Source organism: Loxodonta africana, chromosome 19 (genome assembly GCF_030014295.1).
Source record: "Loxodonta africana isolate mLoxAfr1 chromosome 19, mLoxAfr1.hap2, whole genome shotgun sequence".
In the NCBI taxonomy this organism is placed as follows: domain Eukaryota; kingdom Metazoa; phylum Chordata; class Mammalia; order Proboscidea; family Elephantidae; genus Loxodonta; species Loxodonta africana.
This window is the reverse complement of record NC_087360.1, coordinates 43,868,980-43,891,013: the sequence shown is the minus strand read 5'-3', so window position 1 is coordinate 43,891,013 and position 22,034 is coordinate 43,868,980. Positions and strand designations below refer to the sequence as shown.

The window sequence follows — 22,034 nt, the reverse complement described above, 5'->3', positions numbered from 1 at the left end:
TGTGGCCACTGTGTTGTCCCTCTGATGGTTAACTTTTATTAAATACTCTGCAAAGGGCATAAGAAATAGAAGACCCAGTTCCTAGGCCCCAGAAGCTTACAATGTAGTTGAGAAGAAAAGATAGATGTATTTAAAAAAAAAAAAAAAGAACTTTTTAAAAAGCCATAGATAATATAATGTAAATTTTAAGTATTCATACTGAGAATATAAGTGCCAAGAGGAATGCAGGTTAGAGAGCTATGCCTGGTTAGGTGAGGTCAATACATAAGGATTTTTGGCATATGAAGTTTTGGTTCTAGTTTCTTTTTTTTTCTTTCTTTGTCTAAGGAACTTAAGACTCAATTTAAGATAGCTGAGAATACCAGAAAGATATTGACCTGTGTTTTATTGACTATGCAAAGGCATTCAACTGTGTGGATCATGACAAATTATGGATAACATTGTGAAGAATGGGAATTCTAGAACACTTAATTGTGCTCATGTGGAACCTGTACACAGACCAAGAGGCAGTCATTCGAACAGAACAAGAGGACACTGCATGGTTTAAAGTCAGGAAAGGTGTGCTTCAGGGCTGTATCCTTTCACCACACTTATTCAATCTGCATACTGAGCAAATAATCCTAGCAGCTGGACTATATGAAGAAGAACGTGGCATCAGGGCTGGAGGAAGACTTATTAACAACCTGCGATATACAGATGACACAACCTTGCTTGCTGAAAGTGAAGAGGACTTGAAGCACTTACTGATGAAGGATCAAAGACTACAGCCTTCAGTATGGGTTACACCTTAACATGAAGAAAACAAAAATCCTGACAACTGGACCAATAAGCAACATTATGATAAACAGAGAAAAGACGGAAGTTGTCATGGATTTTATTTTACTTGGATCCACAATCAATGCCCATGGAAGCAGTGGTCGGGAAATCAAAGGGCGTGTTGCATTGAGCAAATCTGCAGCAAAAGACCTCTTTAAAGCGTTAACAAGCAAAGATGTCACTTTGAGGACTAAGGTGTGCCTGATTCAAGCCATGGTATTTTCAGTCACCTCGTACGCATGTGAAAGCTGGACAATGAATAAGGAACACCAAAGAAGAATTGATGCCTTTGAATTATGGTGTTGGCGAAGGATACTGAATACCATGGACTGCCAAAAGAATGAACAAACTTGTGTTGGAAGAAGTACAGCCAGAGGTGAGGATGGTCTGACTTCATCTCACATACTTTGGACATGTTATTAGGAGGGATCAGTCCCTTGAGAAAGACATCATGCTTGGTAAAACAGAGGGTCAGGGAAAAAGTGGAGGACCCTCAACAAGACAGACTGACACAGTGGCTGCAACAATGGGCTCAAACATAGCAATGATTCTGAGGATGGCACAGGACTGGGCAGTGTTTTGTTCTGTTGTACACGGAGTTGTTATGAGTTGGAATGAGCTCAATGGCACCAAACAACAACAACAACAACAGGTATCACCACCTTTAGAAAAAGCCTCCATGATACCACTCCCCACATACACCAAGATGTCCCTCCTAAAAGTGCCCCCAGTATCTAATGCTTTCTATCCCAGCACTAATCACACTGAATTGTAATTGCCTATTTCTCTCTCTGTTTGTTGAAGATCAAATACCACAGCCTTCAGTATGGATTGCACCTCAACATAAAGAAACAAAAATCCTCACAGCTGGACCACTAGCAACATCAAGACAAATGGACAAAAGATTGAAGTTGTCAAGGATTTCATTTTACTTGGATCCACAATCAACAGCCATGGAAGCAGCAGTCAAGAAATCAAAAGACACATTGCATTGGGTAAGTCTGCTGCAAAGGACCTTTTAAAGTGTTGGAGAGCAAAGATGTCACCTTGAAGACTAAGGTGCACCTGACCCAAGCCATGGTACTTTCAATTGCATCATATGCATGTGAAGCTGGACAATGAATAAGGAAGACTGAAGAAGAACTGATGCCTTTGAATTGTGGTGTTGGCGAAGAATATTGAATATACCACCGACTACCAAAAGAACGAACAAATCTGTCTTAGAAGAAGTACAACCAGAATGCTCCTTAGAAGCAAGGATGGAGAGACTGCGTCTTCCATACTTTGGACATGTTGTCAGGAGGGATCAGTCTCTGGAGAAGGACATCATGCTTGGCAGTGTACAGGGTCAGTGGAAAAGAGGAAGACCCTCGATGAGGTGGATTGACACGGTGGCTGCAACCATGAGCTCAAGCATAACAATGATTGTTAAGGATGGCTTAGGACTGGGCATTGTTTCGTTCTGTTGTGCATAGGGTCGCTATGAGTCCGAACTGACTCAACGGCACCTAACAACAACAACATCTATCTCTCTGTTTCCTCCACAGGTCTATGAAGCTCCCTGAAGGCAAGAACTTTGTATCCTTATTGCCTAGCAAAGTGCCTGGTACACAGCAAATACTAAATAATTATTTGTTGAATAAATGAATGCATGAAGAGAACACAGTCCGATTGGAAACATGAGCACATTCCACACTGGGAATCTGTACACTGGAAGTCAGGAAGGTAGGAATAAGTACGTTGAATGTGGGAGGAGGGAGAGGCAGGGAAAGGACACCTGCAGATGCCAAATGAATTTACTTGGCTAAAAAGGAGTCTACTCTGGGGCTGAGAAAAGAGATTAGTAAAGAGAGAAGGTATAACTGGTAAAGGGCCAAAAGGGTCAGGGTCATGCAGACTGACAGAGTGGGCAACACGAAAACAATGACCTGAAGCAGGGAATGATATTTTGGTAACAATAATAACAGTAGATAGCTGAAGAAGGGGAATTAGGCCAGATAGAAGGATGGCCTCTGTATCAGCCTAGGGATAAAGGAAAAAAAAAAAAAAAAACCAACATATCTATATATACGTAATTTCACGGCAGTTGAGGAAATGGATGAAGTACATCTACATTACACCCTGTTGCTGTGTGCCATCAAGTTAATTCTAACTCATAGCAATTCTATAGGACAGAGTAGAACTGCCCCATAGGGTTTCTTAGGCTTTAATCTTTATGGGAGTGGATTGCCAGGTCTTTTCTCCCTCAAAGCCACTGGTGGGTTCAAACCACTGACCTTTCAGTTAGCAGCTGAGTGCATAACCACTGCAGCACCAACAGACATCTGGGAATGAAATGAATATATAGGACAATGGAGAAAGCAAGGCTGTAAGGTGACTCAAAAATCTGAAGTCATCGACGTAGTCAAAGGGAAATTTGGAAGATGCAATGATTTAGAAGACTAAGGAGGGCTGCAATAATAAGCCCAGTGATGGAAAGTTACAAGTGTTCTGGGAGTAGCTAAATGGACTTATTGTGAGAATAAAAGATGAAACAATGTAGCAAGGAAGTTTGGGGGGTACCTTGACAGCAGTAGTTAATAGAAATATCAGTTTTTAAAGAGTGAGAAAAGAGTGGCAGGTCAAGCGCTATAGTTTGAGGGACACTAAAAGGTAAGTGGGAAAAGGAACAAATAAAAGAAGTATATAATATAGTAAAAAGTTTCCCTATCTGTAAAAATGATGAGGCTGGTAAAAGTAACATTAAGATTAACCCTATAATATGGCAAAACATCAAGTAGAATAATAAGGAGGAAACCAAAAAAGTATTGCTCAGAAACCTAGATTAAAAAGAATTTTAACAAGAGATTGATCAACAGTGTCAGATGCAGCTGTAGGATGCCTTGAAAAATAGTTAGAAATTAACGATTAATAGTTAAAAGTTAAGTTTGGCCAGAAGCTTATGATTTTTGAAAAAGAGATGGTGATTTCACTAAGAGTGAAATATGAAATCAGACCCATGACAGATAAAACAGGAAGAAAGCAAAGGAATACAAGAATGAGTTGAACAAGGTGTACAGAAAGAATCTCAACACTATCATGAAAAAGAAAGAAAACACAGTAGTAGTCAGGAGACAAAGCAGAGTCATCTGAAGGCCATTTTCTGTAACAAAAACCCTCAAATTTGCTTAAAGGCAGAAAAGAAGGAATGAGTGAAGAATTTAACGACTAAATGACCTGTAATTCTTTGATGAGAAAAAGGAAGAAATAAATTTGGAATTACGAAGCACATAATGATATCAGCCTTCAAAGACCAAGTCAAACTCCACTCCTCTATGAGGTCTTCTCTAACCCCAGCTGGATATGACCACGACCTGAATCCTGCAGCACCTCAGGGATTTTTAATCTTAAGGTCCTGATCAACTGCAACTTGTAGAAAAGGTCTGTACATACACTCCTTCTTGCCCTATTATAACTTCCGTAAAGGTAATGGTCACCCATTCATGTTTCCTTAACCATCTAGCTAGCCCTGTTGTTCAAAGTAGGAGTTCAGTAAATATTACTACTAATTGAGGGAATAGATTAAAGAATGAGCAAATCAGTGTTGTTGTTGTTGTTAGGTGCTGTCGAGTCAGTTCGGACTCATAGCGACCCTATGCACAACAGAAGGAATCACTGCCCGGTCCGGCGCCATCCTTACAATTGTTCTTATGCCTGAGTTCATTGTTGCAGTCACTGTGTCAATCCACGTCGATGAGGGTCTTCCTCTTTTCCGCTGACCCCGTACTCTGCCAAGCATGATGTCCTTCTCCAGAGACTGATCCCTCCTGACAACATGTCCAAAGTATGGAAGACGCAGTCTCGCCATCTTTGCTTCTGAGGAGCATTCTGGTTGTACTTCTTCTAAGACAGATTTGTTCATTCTTTTGGCAGTCCATGGTGTATTCAATATTCTTCGCCAACACAATTTGAAGGTGTCAATTCTTCTTTGGTCTTCCTTATTCATTGTCCAGCTTCCATATGCATATGATGCAATTGAAAATACCATGGCTTGGGTCAGGTGCACCTTAGTCTTCAAGGTGAGCAAATCGGTAGCATACAATACCTGTGAGAGAAGGATATTTCTGAGGAGAGAAGCTATATAGCCAGTTGAGACAAAACGGCAAGTGTAGAAAGACACAGGCAAGAGTCCAGAAAGCTGCCCAGACTCTCCTGCCTTGCTTCACGGGTACCTACTTACTGGGCCCAGTTCTCCAAACTGATCATGAACCATTTGAATCACAGCTTCCCCCACAGCCCTTACCCAATATATTAAATTTAATGTTTACCACAGAGCATCCAGATGAGAGCAAAGCATTGTACAAGCAACAACAAAACATTCAGGGAAATTTGGGGGTTGGAGGGTGGGAAAAAAATGTAAAGAGAATTGATATTTAATACTGCCCTGGTTTTTAAGACCTCAGGAAAACAAAGCAATATGAGCATCCCCCCCGTCCTCCAAAGGGTAAGGATCAAGAATGGGATGCAGAGAAAATACACCATGCTAGAAGGCTTTCCTTTAGCAAAAATACACAGTCCTGGACCCAAAAGCCTACTTGAGAATCTAACGAGAATGAGTCATACATACAAATGTATGAACACACACACATCCAGTTTAAAAAAATCAGTTGCCATCTAGAGTAAGAGTAGAGCTGTGCCCCACTGGGTCTCTAATGGCTGATTTTTTCCGAAGTAGGTCACCAGGCCATTCTGGATGAATGTGCATGGCTAGCCTTTGGGTACCAGCCAAGAGCATCAACCATATGCACCACACAGAGACACACACACATGCATACACCTACACAAAATTTTACATTTATTTTCTCAGGACATGAGTTTATAGAGTGCTCAGAAACTCACTACTTTTTATCAGGTTAAGAAGGTTCCCTTCTATTCCTAATTGTCTGGGTTTCAAAAAAATCAGACATAGATGTTGTATCTTGTCAGATGGTTTTTTTGAGTCTGTGAGATGATACGTGATTTCCTTCCTTTAGACCATTCATGTAGTGAATTGCTATGTTAGCTTTTGTCACATTTAACTATCCTGTATTTCTGAGATAAATCTGACTGAATCACAATTTATTCTTTAAAAAATACTCTCCTGGGATCAGTTGGTCTTTTAAGTTTATAATCGGTATTCATAAGTGAAAAATGGGCTCATGAGTTTTTTCCTTGTATTATCTTCAACGTATTAGTCTCATAAAATGATATGGGCACCTTTCCTCCTTTTGTAATGTTGAAAATATACAAGATAGAGATTATCTGTTTCATGGAAGACTGGTCAGTCACCCATAAAACTGAAGGTTAGGAATACAGGGAAATTTTGGCTTAGTTACTGTGGACATGTTATCAGGAAAGACCAATTGCTAGAAAAGGACATCATGTTTGGTAAAGTAGGGTCAGTGAAATGAGGGAAACCCTCAATGAGACAGTTTGACACAATAGCTGAAACAATGGACTCAAACATGCCAATGATCAGGAAGATGGCACAGGACCAAACAATGTGATGGGGCAGATCTGACTCAACAACAACAGTTTAATTAAATGTCCCATTTTCTCTCAAACTTATTATATCATCATACCTACCCCCTTCTTCTGAAACAAATGACCCCCCTGCCAACTTTTTTGTCAACTCTATCAGTGTCATTATCACCATTCTCAATGTCACTCAGGCATGAAATCCTCTACTTGTATTTTTCTTTCCCTGAAGACAGTGGGTATTCAATAAATGTTTGTCGAGTTTAAAATGTCTCAATGTTTTCTTAAACTTGTCTCTCCATTATTACTGCCTCAACCTTAATCCAAAGCTTCATTCCCCTGAGTTTATCAGATCACTGTGAAAACCAGGCCAAACCCAGTACCGTCGAGTCGATTCTGACTCATAGCAACCCTACAGGACAGAGTAGAACTGCCCCATAGAGTTTCCAAGGAGCGCCTGGCGGATTCGAACTGCCAACCCTTTGGTTAGCAGCCGTAACACTTAAGCACTACGCCACCAAGGTTTCCTAGATAACTACAGTAGCCTGCTATATTCTTCAGGGAAGGAAAAATACAAGTTGCTATATATTTGCTAATCTCTTGGACATGGCTACTAACTGTATGACTCTGCAATCCCAATGGCCTTCTCTGCTCTTCAAACATGACAAGCTTGTTTTTGCTTGAGGGGCCATTCATCTGCTATTCTCTGTAATGCTCTGCCCTCACATCTTCACGTAACTCAAGTAGGCCAAGGGTCAGCAAATTTTTTTCTATGAAGAGCTACTCTGCCGTTGTAGTGAGAAAGCACACATAAACAATTTATAAATAAAGGGATGTGGCTGTATTCTAACAAAATGTTATTTACAAAAACAGGTGGCAGGCCAAATTGGCCCACGGGCTATAGTTTTCTTACCCCTGCTAATTATACAGAATCCAATTATTTGGGTAAAGAATAATCTTTTTTTTTTTTTTTTAGAGAAAACGGGTTGCCAGCTAGAAATTAATTACTTAGGTATGATGCTCATTACTTTTGAGACCTTATTTTCCCTTTAAATTTATGAACCTTGTAAGAATAATTTACTGGAAATTACATCAATAGTACTGTCAAGGCTTTTATCTAAGCAGAACAAATTAGAAGAGTTGGCAGTCAAGTAATCTGTGTTTTATGGAAGAATATATCAGGAATGACAGAAGTTGCCAATAAAAAAGTATGATTCAATGAAGCAGATTAAGATGGCACAGATGGGGTTTTGATTTCAATAAGTGGGAAGGGTCCAGAATTCTGATAGCTATGAGTCGACTCGATGGCAGTGGGTTTTTATAGGGAAAAAAGAGCAGCTTGTCCCTTCTATATCTTGAGATGATACTTGATTATAAAAGGTTTGAAAAACAATGCAGAGAGGCAGCTCAGAAGCATTCTATTGTTCTAGACTTACAGCAGTCATTCTTTTTCCCATATTAAAATGAGATATGGGCCCAAGTTACCTATATATCCATCTATCACCTAATTATCTAATCTTGGCTGCCCCTCCATATTTCATATGAGCTGCCCCCTCCATGTTTCATATGAGCATGGAAAGAATCAGAATTTATGAAATGAACAAGTTCTTTACAAATCCTAAAAGAGAAGAACTATTACATTCATAACAGTGTTTGTGTGCTTAGTTTCTTATTAAATATGGCCTTTTAATGAATGATGAACTTAAAACTTTCCAAAACTTCTCTCTACATATTAAAATAAAATCCAAATTCCTAATCATGGCCTACAAAGTCCTGTATATTTGCTAATCTCTTGGACTTGACTACTGACTGTAGTATTCTGTAATCACAATGGCCTTCTCTGCTCTTTAAGTACAAGCTTGTTCTTGCTTGAGGGGCCATTCATCTTCTATTCTCTGTAATGCTCTGCCCTCACATCCTCACATAACTCAGTTCTTCAGGTGTCAGTTCAAATGAAACCTCCTCGGAGGCTTCCCTGACCATCCATAAACTAGTCTCCATCACTTTCTAAATAACCCTGCTCTGTTGTTTTTCAGTACTTGTATCAAAATCTGAAATTACCTTGCTCATTTATTTTCCACACACCACCCTCTCTCCATACATACATGAGCAGGGACCTTGTCTGTTGGTCACCACTGAATCTCTCACACCTACACATATAGTAGGCTCTTGCCATACCTGTTGCTGTTGAGCCAATTCTGACTCATGGCGACACTACAGGACACAGCAGAACTGCCCCATAGGGTTTCCAAGGAGTGGCTGGTAGATTCGAATTGCTGACTTTTTTGGTTAGCAGCTGAGTTCTTAATCACTGCATCACTAAGGGTCCAGCAGGCACTTAGTAAATATTAAATAATAAGTATTTGCTGAGTAAACAAGTGGCTATCTTTGTTCCATATTAGGCTGTGCTCTTTGGAAGGGCTGAAAAATCTTAGAATTCTAGAGGTGGCCATAAAGACAACAGAACTCTTACAGAGTACCTGGTAATCCTAACTGCTGGAACATGAATAGCCTAATTTTCATAAAGAGTATTTGTAGAAACAAAAATTAGGAAGATTTAAATACAGCTGATGGTACTCCAGATACATTCAGATTTTGGGTTAAATAACAAAAAGCTGAGCTGTTAAAAGAGCATTTATAATTACCTGGGGGTGTGTGGTAAGCAAGGATGATCCAGAGACGTAAGATACTTTCTCATAATGCGACTGGATAACCCAGTTGGAACTTCCAAGGGCATAGCCAGAGCTTAGAGGAGTCACCTGGACAGCACCAAAAAGCTCCTAAAAAAGAGCCGGTTTCAAATGGTCAACTTTGTTTAATCAGGTTATTTTATTCATTATTAATGCACTGATGAAAAGATTACATGAAGATCTGTTTGCACTGGTAAGAATTAAATTTGTGTACAGGAGAGTTTAAAATGAATGTAAACAGCACTAAACATTTTCTTTGAACAATTTGTACTTACAGATTCTTTTCGTAAACTAAAAAAATAGTGTTGTGGGGGAAGAAAAAGAACCATGGCAAGAAGGTGTGATGAGCTTTGAGTAATGTAGTCATACCAGACACATTTGCAGGAAAAAACAACAAAAACATCTTTCTCAGTTTAGAATGAGAAATTATTAAAAGTAAATCAAACAGAAAGATAATGACCTTGTGGCAGACAAAGAAAGCAATCCTCTAGTTTTTACTCATCTACACTCAGAGTGTAAGCCCATTCACGTGCTCAGGACTAACTCATTAAAAACACACATGATATGTTAACAAATAGACCAAAGAGACAAATACTTTGGTTGTCCTTTCTCACTTCAGGCTAGGTGTTAGGTTCTTGGTCTTTCTGTGCTGAGTGGTTCTGGGCACAAGTTAACAGAAATGGGAAGCCTTATCATTTACGTACTTGCCAGATTGTTTCATGATGTTTTTATGCTCTCCATTTCCTATTTCACTTGTCCAAAATCTGTGAAGTAGCATCTGCTGTTCTAATGTGAATAGGATGAGACGTTTTTCTCCTGAGTCATTATATGCTAGTTGGTGATAAGGAATGTGAGGGTTAGGAAAGAGCAACAATAAAAATTTTTTTGAGTCTAGCCCTGTCTTTTTTGTCTTGTATCAGTACAAGATCCTCAGGAGTGAATGGCTTAAAAAAGTGACACTACAGGACCCTTCCATCAAGCAACAATATGAATTTAAAGCATTCCTGAATCACTTAAGATGATGTTAACACTCACAATTTTCTGGGAATATCCCACCAGCTGGATTTTACTAAGGGCCGAATTCACTTCTTGCATTGAATAGCATCTTCTCCAGGTTGATACTTCCACTGCATCCTTAAGGGGAGAAGGCAGCAGCCTGAGAAAGCATCATAATGTCAATTACTGGGTGAACATTCCTTACTTTATGGAGTGTTTCTTTCCACGAATTTGTATATTCCATCTAAATCATCTAATTTATTGGCATATATTTGTTCATAGTATTCTTTTATAATCTTTTTTACTTCCTTAAGGTCAGGAATTGACAGAATACCAATGGATAGGTTTCAACAAATGGATGCAGCACTGGAAGTGCTTGTTTATGCCAAGAAATTTGGAGGACAGCTACCTGGCCAACCAACTGGAAGAGATCCATATTTGTACCCACTTCAAAGAAAGGTGATCTAATAGAATGTGGCAATTATCAAACAATATCATTTATACCACATACAAGTAAAATTTTGCTAAAGATCATTCAAAAACAGTTGCAGCTGTACATTGACAGGGAACTGCCAAAAATTCAAGCCATATTCAGGAGAGGACGTGGAAAAAGGGATATCATGGGTGATGTTAGATGGATCATGACTGAAAGCAGAGAATACCACAAAGATGTTTACCTGTGTTTTACAGATTATGCAAAGGCATTCGACTATGTGGATCATAAAAAATTCTGGATAACAATTTTGAAGAACGAGAATTCCAGAACACTTAATTGTGCTCATGAGGAACCTGTATTTACAGCAAGAGGCAGTCATTTGAACAGAACAAGGGGACACTGTGTGGTTTAAAATAAAGAAAGGTGTACATCAGGGTTGTATCCTTTCACCATAATTATTCAGTCTGTATGCTAAGCAAATAATCTGAGAAGCTGGACTATATGAAGAATGCAGCTTCAGGGCTGGAGGAAGACTCATTAACAACCTGCATTATGCAGATGACACAACCTTGCTTGCAGAAAGTGAAGAGGACTTGAAGCTGATGAAGATCAAAGACCACAGCCTTCAGTATGGGTTATACGTCAACACAAAGAAAACAAAAATCCTCACAACTGGACCAATAAGCAACATCATGACAAATGGAGAAAATACTGAAGTTGTCAAGGATTTCATTTTACTTGGATTCACAGTCAACGCACATGGAAGCAACAGTCAAGAAATCAAAGGAAGCACTGCACCCAGCAAATCTGCTGCAAAAGATCTCTTTAAAGTGTTAAAAAGCAAAGATGTCACTTCAAGGACTAAGGTGCTCCTGACCCAAGCCATTATATTTTCAACAGTCTCATATGCATGTGAAAGCTGGACAATGAATAAAGAAGACCTAAGAAGAACTGACCTTTGAATTAAGGTGTTGGCAAAGAATACTGAATACACCGTAGACTGCCAGAAGAACAAACAAATCTATCTTGGAAGAAGTACAGCCAGGATGCTCCTCGGAAGCAAGGATGGCGAGACTTCATCTCACATACTTTGGACAAGTTATCAGGTGGGACCAGTCCCTGGAGAAGGATATCATGCTTGGTAAAGCGGAGCGTCAGTGAAAAAGAGGAAGACCCTCATCAAGACTGATTGACACAGTGGCTGCAACAACAGGCTCAAGCATAACAATGATTGTGAGAACTGCGCAGGACCCAGCAGTGTTCCGTCCTGTTGTACACAAGGTCGCTATGAGTCAGAAGTAACTCAATGGCACCTAACAACAAGGTCAGTAGTAATGTTCCCTTATTTATAATTACAGCAATTTAAGTATTCTCTCTTTTTTTCTCGGTCAATCTTAAAGATTTGCCAATTTTATTGATCCTTCCAAAGAACCAGCTTAGTTATTTGTTTTCTCTACTATTTTTCTAGTCTATTTCATTAATACCTGCTTTAATCTTTATTATTTCCTTCCTGATGCTTGTTTTAGGTTTCGTTTGCTCTTCTTTTTACAGTGTCTTAAGGTGGGAAAAAAAAAAAAGAGGTTAGATTATTGATTTTAGGGAGATCTTCTTTTTTAATATGGGCATTTACAGCTATTAAATTTCCTCTAAGCACTGCTTATATTGCTCCTCATAAGTTTTGGTACGTTTTCATTGTCATTCATCTCAAAGTATTTTCTAATTTCCCCTGTGATTTCCTCTTTGACCCACTGGTTATTTAGGAGTGTGCTGTTTTAATTTCCACATATTTGTGAATTTCTCAAATTTCTTCCTGGCATTGTTCTAATGTGGTCATAGAACATACTTTGTATTATTTCTATCCTTTTTGAATTTACTGAGACTTATTTTATGGTCTATCTTGGAGAATGCTTTAAGCGCATGTGGGAAGAATACATATTCTGCTGTTGCTGGGTGAACTGTCTATAGATGTCTGTTATGTATAGTTGGTGTAGGTTGTTGTTAGGTGCCGTCAAGCCTGTTTCCCTTTGTCTAGTTTTCCTGTTCCTTTCTGCCTTCTCATCTTTGCTTTTGGGCTGGTGTGCCTGTCAGTCTTGTATACATGATTGAACTATGAAACACGTTTCTCACATGTGCTGTTGTTGGCCCTATAGACCTGTCTAATCTTTGGATGAAGAGTGAACCTCAGGAGTGACTTCAGTACTGAGTTAAAAGGGGGGCCAGGAGCCATATTCTCAGGGTTCCTACAGTCAGCACAACCAGTGAAGTCTGGTCTCTGTGTGTGTGTATTTGAAATTTGTTCTATGTTTTTCTCCCACTCTGTTGTGCATTTGAAATTTGTTCTACGTTTTTCTCCCACTCTGTTCGGGACCCTCTATTGTGATCCCTGCCAGACAGGTGGTGGTGTTAACCGGGAACCATCTAACTGTCCTGGGCTCAGTCTGGCAGAGATTGTGGTAGTTGTGGTCCATTAGTCCTTTGGACTAATCTTTCCCTTGTGTTTTTGGTTTTCTTCATTCTTTACTCCAGCCAGGATGGGACCAGTAGGTGTATTTTAGATGGCCACTTGCAGGCTTTTAAGACCCCAGTTATTACTTACCACAGTCAGATGTAGAACATTTTCTTTATAGACTATGTTATGCCAATTGAGTGAGATATCCCCCGAGACTATGGTCCCCAGCCCTCATCCCAGTATCTCAGTCCCTCAGGGAGTTTTGATGTGTCTGTGAAGCTTCTATGACTTTGCCCTGGTTACACTGTGCTGACTTCCCCAGTATTGTGTACTGTCTTACCCTTCACCAAAGTTACTACCAATCTACTGTCTAGTTAGTGTTTTTTCCTCCCCACCCCTGCTCTCTCTCATAACCATCAAAGTTTTTTTCTTTCTGTGTGGAAACATTTTCACATATTTTTATAAATGTAGTCTCATACACTATTTGTCCATTTGTGATTGACTTGTTTCACTCATCATAATGTCTTCTAGATTCATCCATGTTGTAAGATATTCCACAGATTCATCATTGTTCTTTATAGCTGTGTGGTATTCCACTGTGTATATGTGCCATAGTTTGTTCATCCAGTCATCTGCTGATGGGCACTTAGGTTGTTTCCATCTTTTTGCTACTGTGAATAATGCTGCAGTGAACATGGTTATGCAAATGTCTATTCACATGATGGCTCTTATTTCTCTAGGTTATTTTCCTAGGAGTAGGATTGCTGGATTGTATGGTATTTCTATTTCTAGCTTTTTAAGAGCCATATCGTTTTCCAAACTGGTTGTACCATTTCACATTTCCACCAGCAGTGTATAAGAGTTCCAATCTCCCCACAGTCCTTCCCACATTTGTTATTTTCTGTTTTTTGATTCATGCCAGTTGTGTCCGGGTGAGATGGTATCTCACTGGAGTTTTGATTTGGATTTCTCTAATGGCTAGCAGAAAACCCTAGTGGTGTAGTGGTTAAGAGATCAGTGGCTAACCAAAAGGTCAGCAGTTCAAATCCACCAGGCACTCCTTGGAAACCCTATGGGGCAGTTCTACTCTGTGATATAGGGTTGCTATTAGTCAGAATCAACTCGATGGCAACGGGTTTGGTTTTGTAATGGTCAGTGTTTGCGGGCATTTCCTCATGTGTCTGTTAGAGCCTGAATGTCTCCTTTGGTGAAGTGTTTGTTTACATCTTTTTGCCCATTTTTTAACTGGATCATTTGTCCTTCTATTGTAGAGGTGTTGAATTTTCCTGTAGATTATAGAGATTAGACCTTTGTCGGATACGCTGTACTCAAAAACCTACAGTCAGTAGGTTCTCTTACTCTTCTGGTGAAGTCTTCTGCTGAGCACAAGTTTTAATTTTTAGAAGATCTCATCTATCTAGCTTATCTCCTGGTGTTTATGTATAGTTAATCATGATTTGTATCCTGTTTATGTTGTATATTACGGCCCCTAGTGTTTACCCTATTTTTTCTTCCATGATTTTTATAGTTTTTGGTTTTATATTTAGGTCTTTGTTCCATTTTCAATTAGTTTTTGTGTATGGTGTGAGTTATGGGTCCTGTTTCATTTTTGTTTTTACAGGTGAACATCCCATTTTGCCAGCATCTTGACTCGACGGCAGTGGTGGGTTTTTTGTTAAAAAGATGGTCTTTTCCCACTTAATGGACTTTGGGCCTTTGTCGAAGATCACGTGGCTATAGGTAGATGGATTTATATCAGGGTTCTCAATTCTGTACCATTGGCCAATATGTTTTCATTGTACTAGTACCAGGCTGTTTTGACTACTGTTGCTGTATAGCAGGTTTTGAGGTCAGGTAGTGCTAGGCCTCCTACTTTCTTCTTCTTCAATAATTTACTTAGCCAGGGCCTCTTTCCTTTCCATATAAAGTTAATGATTGATTTTTCCATCTCTTTATAGAATGCTGTTGGTATTTGGACCGGGATTGCACCGTATTTGTATACTGCTTTGGGTAGAATCAACATTTTCACAATGCTGAGTCTACCTATCCATGAGCATGGTATGTTTTTCCATTTATGTATGTCACTTTTGGTTTCTCGCAGCAGTGTTTTGTAGTTTTCTTTGTACAGTTTTTTTTTTTTTTACATTCCTGGTTAGATTTATTCCTAAATATTCTATTTTTTTAGGGACTATTATAAATGGTATTGTTTTACTGATTTCCTATTTGTAGTTCTCTTCACTGATGTATAGGAATCCAACTGATTTTTATATGTTTATCTTGTATCCTGGTACTCTGCTGAATCTTTCTATTAGTTCCAGTAGTCTTCTTCTGGATTCTTTAGGGTTCTCTATGTATAATATCTGTCTTAGGCTGGTTTCTCTAGAGAAGCAAAACCAGTAAAGCGTAAAAATATATACAGGTTTATATCAAGGAAACGGCTCATACGATTGTAGAGGCTGGAATGTCCCAAGTCTGTGGATCAGGACAGAGGACTCTCCCAATTCATGGAGCTGCGAAAGCTGGTGAACCCTAGATTCGCAGGTCAGAGAGCAAGGCTCCTGCCCACAGGCTGTTAAGATAGAAGAATCCCAAAATCGGCAGGCAAGATCACAAGGTTTCTCCCGATTCCTATAGCTGCAGGGGCTGGCAAACCCCAAATGGGCAGGTCGGGGAGCAGGACTCTTGCTTGCAGGCTGTGAAGATCTATGAATCCCAGTATCGATATGTAAGCTGCTAGTTCAAGTCACAAGAACTGGAGGTCAGATGACAAGAGGCAGCTGCTGAATCCAGAGCAAGCCAAAAGCCTTGGCAAGGTGAGCAGGAAGGAAGGAGGTGGTGGAGGGCAGAGAGATGAAGGCTGAGGGGGCAGTCAGCCTCCACAGGCCCTGCCCCTGCCGGTACCACTTAGCAGATTCCATCAAGGGGGTGATCACATATCAAATTTCGACAGGGAACTAATCCCATTATACAACTGCCAAAACACTGAAAATCATGGCCCAGCCAAGTTGACATACAATCTTAACCATCACAGTATCATATCATCCGTGAATAGGGATAGTTTTACTTCTTCTTACCAATTTGGATGTCCTTTATTTCTTTTTCTTGCCTTATTGCTATAGTTAGGACTTCCAGTACAATGTTAAATAGGAGTGGTGATAAAGGGTTTCCTTGTCTTGTTCCTGTTCTCAGGGGGGATATTTTCAGCCTTTCTCCATTGAGAATGATGTTAGTTGTTGGTTTTGTATAGATGCCCTTTATTATGTTGAGGACTTTTCCTTCTATTTGTGTCTTATTGAGAGTGTTTATTAGGGATTAGTGTTGGACTTTATTGAATGCCTTTTCTGTGTTGATTGAGATGATCATGTGAGTCTTCTCTCCCTGGTGGCGAAGTGGTTAAGAGCTTGGCTGGTAACCAAAAGGTCAGCAGTTCAAATCCACCAGCTGCTCCTCTGAAACTCTATGGGGCGGTTCTACTCTGTCCTATAGGGTCACCATGAGTTGGAATCGAATCGAATCGCCGGCACACAACAACAGGTGGTGAATTATGTTGATTTTCCAATGTTGAACCATCCTTGTATACCTGATATGAATCCCACTTGGTTGTGGTGTATTTTTTCTTATAGGGTGCTGAATTCTATTGGCTAGAATTTTGTTGGGAATTTTTACATCTATATTCATGAGAAATATTGGTCTCTAATTTTCTTTTTTTTATGGTGTCTTTATTTCGTTTTGGAATCAGGGTTATGCTGGCTTCATAGAATGAATTCGGAAGTATCCTTTTCTTTTCTTTGTTCTGAAATAGTCTGAGTAGTACTGGTGCAAGCTCTTCTCTTTATGTTTGGTAGAATTCTCCAGTGAAGCCATCTGGGCCAGGACTTTTTCTTGTTTGGAGTTTATTACCTTTTCAACCTTCTCTTGTTAAAGTCTGTTCAGATTTTTGACCTCAGTTTGTGTTAGTTTAGGTTGGTAATGTGTTTCTATAAATCTGTCCATTTCCTCCAGGTTTTCAAATTTGTTGGAGTACAGTTTTTCATAGTACTCTGTTATGATCTATTTTATTTCAGTTCAGTCTGTTGTAATGTCTCCCATTTCATTCCTTATTTAGGTTATTTCCCTCCTCTCCTGTTTTTCTTCTATAATTTGGCCATTGGTTTGTTGATTTTGTTAATCCTTTCAAAGAACCAACTTTTGGTTTTGTTGGTTATTTCTATTGTTTTCCTATTCTCTATTTCATGTATTTTTGCTCTGTTCTTTATTATTTCCTTTCTTGTGGTGGCTGTGGGCTTCTTTTGCTGTTCTCTTTCCATTTGTTCAAGTTACTAGGGCTGATGTTTTGATTTTGTCCCTTTTTCTTTTTTGATGTCTATGCCTATTGCTATAAATTGACCTCTGAGCACTGCCTTTGCTGTGTCCCAAAGGTTTTGGTATGATGTGTTTTCATTTTCATTTGATTCTAGAAATTTTTATTCCACCTCTGATTTTGTCTGTTACCCAGCGGTTTTTTAGGAAGCTCTTATTCAGTTTCCTTATATCTGATTTTTTTATTTGCTCTTCCTGTTATTAATTTCCACTTTTATCACGCTGTGATCAGAGAAGATGCTTTGTATTACCTTATTGTTTTGGATTTTGTTGAGGGTTGTTTTATGGCCTAAGATGTGGTCCATTCTGGAGAATGTTCCATGTACGTTGGAAAAGAATGTGTACTTTGCTGCTGTTGGGTGGAGTGATCTGTATATGCCTATGAGGTCAAGATGACTGACTGTGTCCTAAGATCTTCTGTTTGTTTGCTGAGTTTCTTTCTAGATGTTCTGTCCTTTACTGAGAGTGGTTTGTTGAAGTCTCCTTGTATTATCGTGGAACTGTCAATTTCTCTTTTCAGTGCTATTAGAGTTTGTTTTATGTATTTTGGAGGCCTGTCATTAGGTACATAGATATTTACTATGGTTATATCATCCTGGTGGGGATTGTCCCATTAATCATTGTCTTAGTCATCTAGTGCTGCTATAGCAGAAATACCACAAGTGGATGGCTTTAACAAAGAGAAATTTATTCTCTCACAGTCCAGTAGTCCAAATTCAGGGTCCTGGATCCAGGGAAAGGCTTTCTGTCTCTGTTGGCTCTGGAGGAAGGTCCTTGTCATCAGTCTCTCCTTGGTCTGTGAGCATCTCAGTGCAAGAACCTCAGGTCTGAACGATGTGCTCTGCTCCCGGCACTGCTTTCTTGGTGGTATGAGGTCCCCATGTCTCTCTGCTCGCTTCTCTCTTTTATAACTCAAAGAGATTGGCTTAAGACACTATCTAATCTTGTCAACCTCATCAATATAACTGCTGCTAATCCATCTCATTACACCACAGTGATGAGATTTACAACACACATGGAAATCACATCAGATGATAAAATGGTAGACAATCATACAATCATATAAGAGAATCATGACCTAGCCAAGCTGACAGATATTTTGGGGGGACACAATTCAATCCATTACAATCATTATATAATGCCATTCCTTCTCTTTTATGCTAGATTTTTTTTTTTTTCCTTAAAGTCTATTTTACCTGAGATTAGTACTGCCACTCCTGCTCTTTTTTGGTTGCTGTTTGCTTGATATATTTTTTTCCACCCTTTTATTTTTATTATATTTATTTCTTTGTTTCTAAGGTGTGTCAGTTGTAGACAGCACATGGATGGGTCTTTTTTTTTTTTTTTTTAAATCCATTCTGTCACTCTCTGTCTCTTTATGGGTGCATTTAAGCTATTTACATTCAGTAGAATTATCACAGGTATAAGTTTATTGCTGTCATTTTGTAGTTTTTTTTTTTTGTGGTGCTGACATTTTCTTTGTTCCTCTTACTCTCCTGTGGTGAGTTCCTTTTGTTTATGAAATTTCTTTTTGTTGTTTTTCATCAGTGTAGATTTTGCGTTTATTTTTTGTTTTTCTTCTTTATTTTGATGAGTAGATTTGTCAACTTTCTTTGTGGTTACCTTGAAATTTCCCCTTATCTCCCAAAGTTTGAAGTTTGAGCCAGTCTTTTATTAACTTGATATCGCCTTGACTTGCTTTCCATTTGAAGTTCTAAACCTATACCAAAGTCTCCCTTTTATTGTTCTGAGGTTGCCCTCATTTACAGATTGACATCTCCAGTTCCCTGTTTTGAATCTTTTAATTTTGTTTTATCCCTGAGAGTTCATTAACTAGGTATTTGGCTGATGCTGACCGGTACCTTAGATTCATGTTGTTGTCTGATGTTGTTGGTTCTCTAACTGAAGGACTCCCGTTAATAATTCTTTTAAGTTTGGTTTGGCTTTTACAAATCCCCCTAATTTCTGTTTATCTGGAAATGTCATAATTTTGCCATATTTGAGAGAGAGTTTTGCAAGATATGCTATTCTTAGTTGGAAATTTTTTTCCTTCACGGTTTTATATATATATCATCCCATTGCCTTCTTGCCTGCATGGTTTCTGCCGCGTAATCACAGCTTAGTCTTATTGCTTCCCCTTTGTATGCGACTTTTCATTTTCTCTTGAGCTGCTCTCAGGATTCTTTGTCTTCGGTTTTGGTGAGTGTGATGTTGATATGTCTTGATGATTTTCTTTTCGGGTCTATCCTATATGGGGTTCACTGAGCTTCGTGGTCATATTTTCAACTTGCTTGATATTTGAGAAGTTTTCTTTCAGCAAGTCTTCAATGACCCTCTCTGTGTTTTCTATTTTCTCCCTGTTCTGAAACTCTGATTAGGCACAATTTTTTTGCTCTTGATTGTATCCCACACAGTTCTTAGGTTTTCTTCATTCTTTCTCTGATTTTTCCTCAAAGTAGGAGCCACGGATTTGACTCCAATTTTGCTGATTCTGTCTTCCATCGTTTCAAATTTGCTCCTGAAATCTTGTATTGCGTCATCTATTTCTGAAATTTTGTTGTTTATGCTTTGGATTTCTAATTGCTATTTTTGTATGATTTCTAATTATTTATTTATTTTGATGTTTTGGTTTTGTATTATTTTCCTGAGTTCTATTGTTTTGTCTGTGTTTTCCTTGATTTTGGCTATGCTTTGGTTGGTTTTGTTTGTTTTCCATGATTCTGTCTACGTTTTTGTTGACTGCTTTCATAATCTCTCAGAGAGCTCTGAGTATTACACTTTTGAATTCCCTAAAAGGTAGTTCCAGTGCCTTTTCTTCTGCCAGAAGGTCAACTGGTGCTTCAGTCTGTTCACTTACTATAGCCATACTTTTTTTTTTTAAACGTTTTGATATTGTCTGCTGTCTCCAAGACATCTAGGTATTATTTTCTTTATTTGTTGATTGTAGGATTGCTTGTTTTGTCTGGCTTTCTGTTTTGTTTGGTTATGCTCTGTTGCTTGCTCATCTGTTGGCATGACTGTTCTCACCCTCTTGTCTGTGTGTGCAGGCTGGTTGTTTAGCTATGTTGCAGCAAGGCAAGTCCAGCAGGGGGGAAGGGGCAGAGATGTGTGTTTCTTCTGCAGTGTGAACCAGGTTGGAGGCTGGAGCAAGACTGTGGCAGTCAGTGGGGGTGGGGGGTGGCGTGGGATCCTGAGCCAGCAGGGACAAGGGTAGGTTTCGGGCTAGGACACCTCGGTGCCAAAGCAGTCAGTGGGAGGGGGTCTGGAGTCATTGGGGAGGGGCCTGGGCCAGGTTTCCTGTAGGCCACAGTGATCAGCGAGGCGTGTCTGAAGCCAAGAGGCAGGGGTCTGGGGTCCAGGCTGGGTCATCTTGGGGCTATGGCAGGCGGTGGGATGGGTCCAGAGCTGGTGGAGAGGGACCCAGGGTTTGGGCCGGGACCCATTAGGGTCACAGCAGTCAGTGGGTGGGTGTCTGAAGCTGGGGGGGAGGGTCCTGGGGTCCCCCTCAGGGCTTTAGTGGTCAGTGCGGGGGCTGCAGAGCTAGTAGAAAGGGGCCTGGTGTCCAGCGTGGGTCACCTTGAGGTGTGGCAGTCAGGTCTGAAGTTAGCAGGGAGGGGTTTGGGGGATGGGCTGGGTCACTCTGGGGCTGTGGTGGGCAATAGGAGGGTCCAAGGCTGGTGGGGAAGGGCCTGGGGTATTGGCTGGCTCCCCTTGGGGCTGCACTGGTCAGCTGCAGGGGTCAAGCCAGCGGAGAAGGGCCTGGGTCATCTTGGGGCCGCAGAAGGTTGTGGGAGTTGACTGGAGTAGGTGAGGAATGGCTAAAGGTCCAGGCTGGGTCCCCTCAGGGCTGCTGTGGGCAGTAGGAGGGGTGTGGAGCCAGTGTCCCTCTTTATTAACATTTTTTGTTATAAAGTATTGCTGTTTGTATAATACATTTTTCCACCCTTTTACTCTCAATCTATTTGTACTGTTGAATCTAAAGTATGTCTCCTGTAGACAGCATACAGTTGGATCTTGATTTTTTATCCAATTTGACAATCTCTGTCTTTTGACTGGATTGTTTAATCCATTCGTACCTAATGTTTTTGATATAGTTGGATTATGTCTGCCATTTTACTTTGTTTTCTATATGTCTTCTTTGTTCTACTCCTTTATTACTTTCTTTTGTATTAAGTGAATATTTTCTGATGCAGTTATTTTAATTTCTTTACTAATTTTTCAGTAATTTTTTGAGTTATTTGCTTAGTGCTTGCTCTAGGGCTTACCATAAACATTTTAAAATACAGCACTTCTATATGACACCTCACATTCTGTTCCTTGCTCATAAAAGATAAATGAAATATACTTGTGGGGCTTCGAACCAGTTTGAACCAGTTCAGCCATGGTTGACAAAGCCAAACAGGAACAAATTCGCAGTTTTATACTTTGGCAGATTTGGCATGGTACTAGGAATGGGAAAAACTACAAGTTGAAGCCCAGGATGGGAGACTTGGAAGAGGTGTAGTGAGCCCTTCCAGGAGCTCTATGCGTGAGACTGGATTACTGGCAGGACTGTAGGAGAGCGACACACATTCAGAGCAGTGTGGTTGGCCACCATCTTTGAGTGGGGTGCCACCATCTTTGAGTGGGACCGTGCTGCTTCGGACTGTACTCAAAATCTGAGGGCAAGAATTTTGGTTACTATGCAATGGATACACTGCCCTTGATCTCTGAGAGGGCTTTTATGTTTCTAGCATGGTTTTGACCCCTAATTTTTCCTATTCCAGCTATCTTTCTGGTTCACTGAAACTTT

The 22,034-nt window shown here is 39.8% G+C and overlaps 1 protein-coding gene across 9 annotated transcripts in view; it reads right to left on the bottom strand.

Annotated features, from left to right (window-relative positions):
* Nucleotides 1–22,034, bottom strand: part of INTS9 (integrator complex subunit 9) — a 166,014-nt gene that overhangs the window by 63,840 nt on the left and 80,140 nt on the right. For 7 of the 9 annotated variants that reach the window (XM_064271902.1, XM_064271905.1, XM_064271904.1 and 4 more), the window contains 3 exons: nucleotides 10,038–10,158; nucleotides 8,958–9,092; nucleotides 4,496–4,900 (listed from right to left, as the gene is read on the bottom strand). In XM_064271902.1, coding sequence (XP_064127972.1) covers nucleotides 4,496–4,900; nucleotides 8,958–9,092; nucleotides 10,038–10,158 — 661 coding nt within the window. Of the gene's footprint in view, nucleotides 1–4,495; nucleotides 4,901–8,957; nucleotides 9,093–10,037; nucleotides 10,159–11,390; nucleotides 20,382–22,034 lie in introns of those variants that run through there. The other 2 variants (XM_064271908.1, XM_010592337.3) reach the window with 2 other exon arrangements.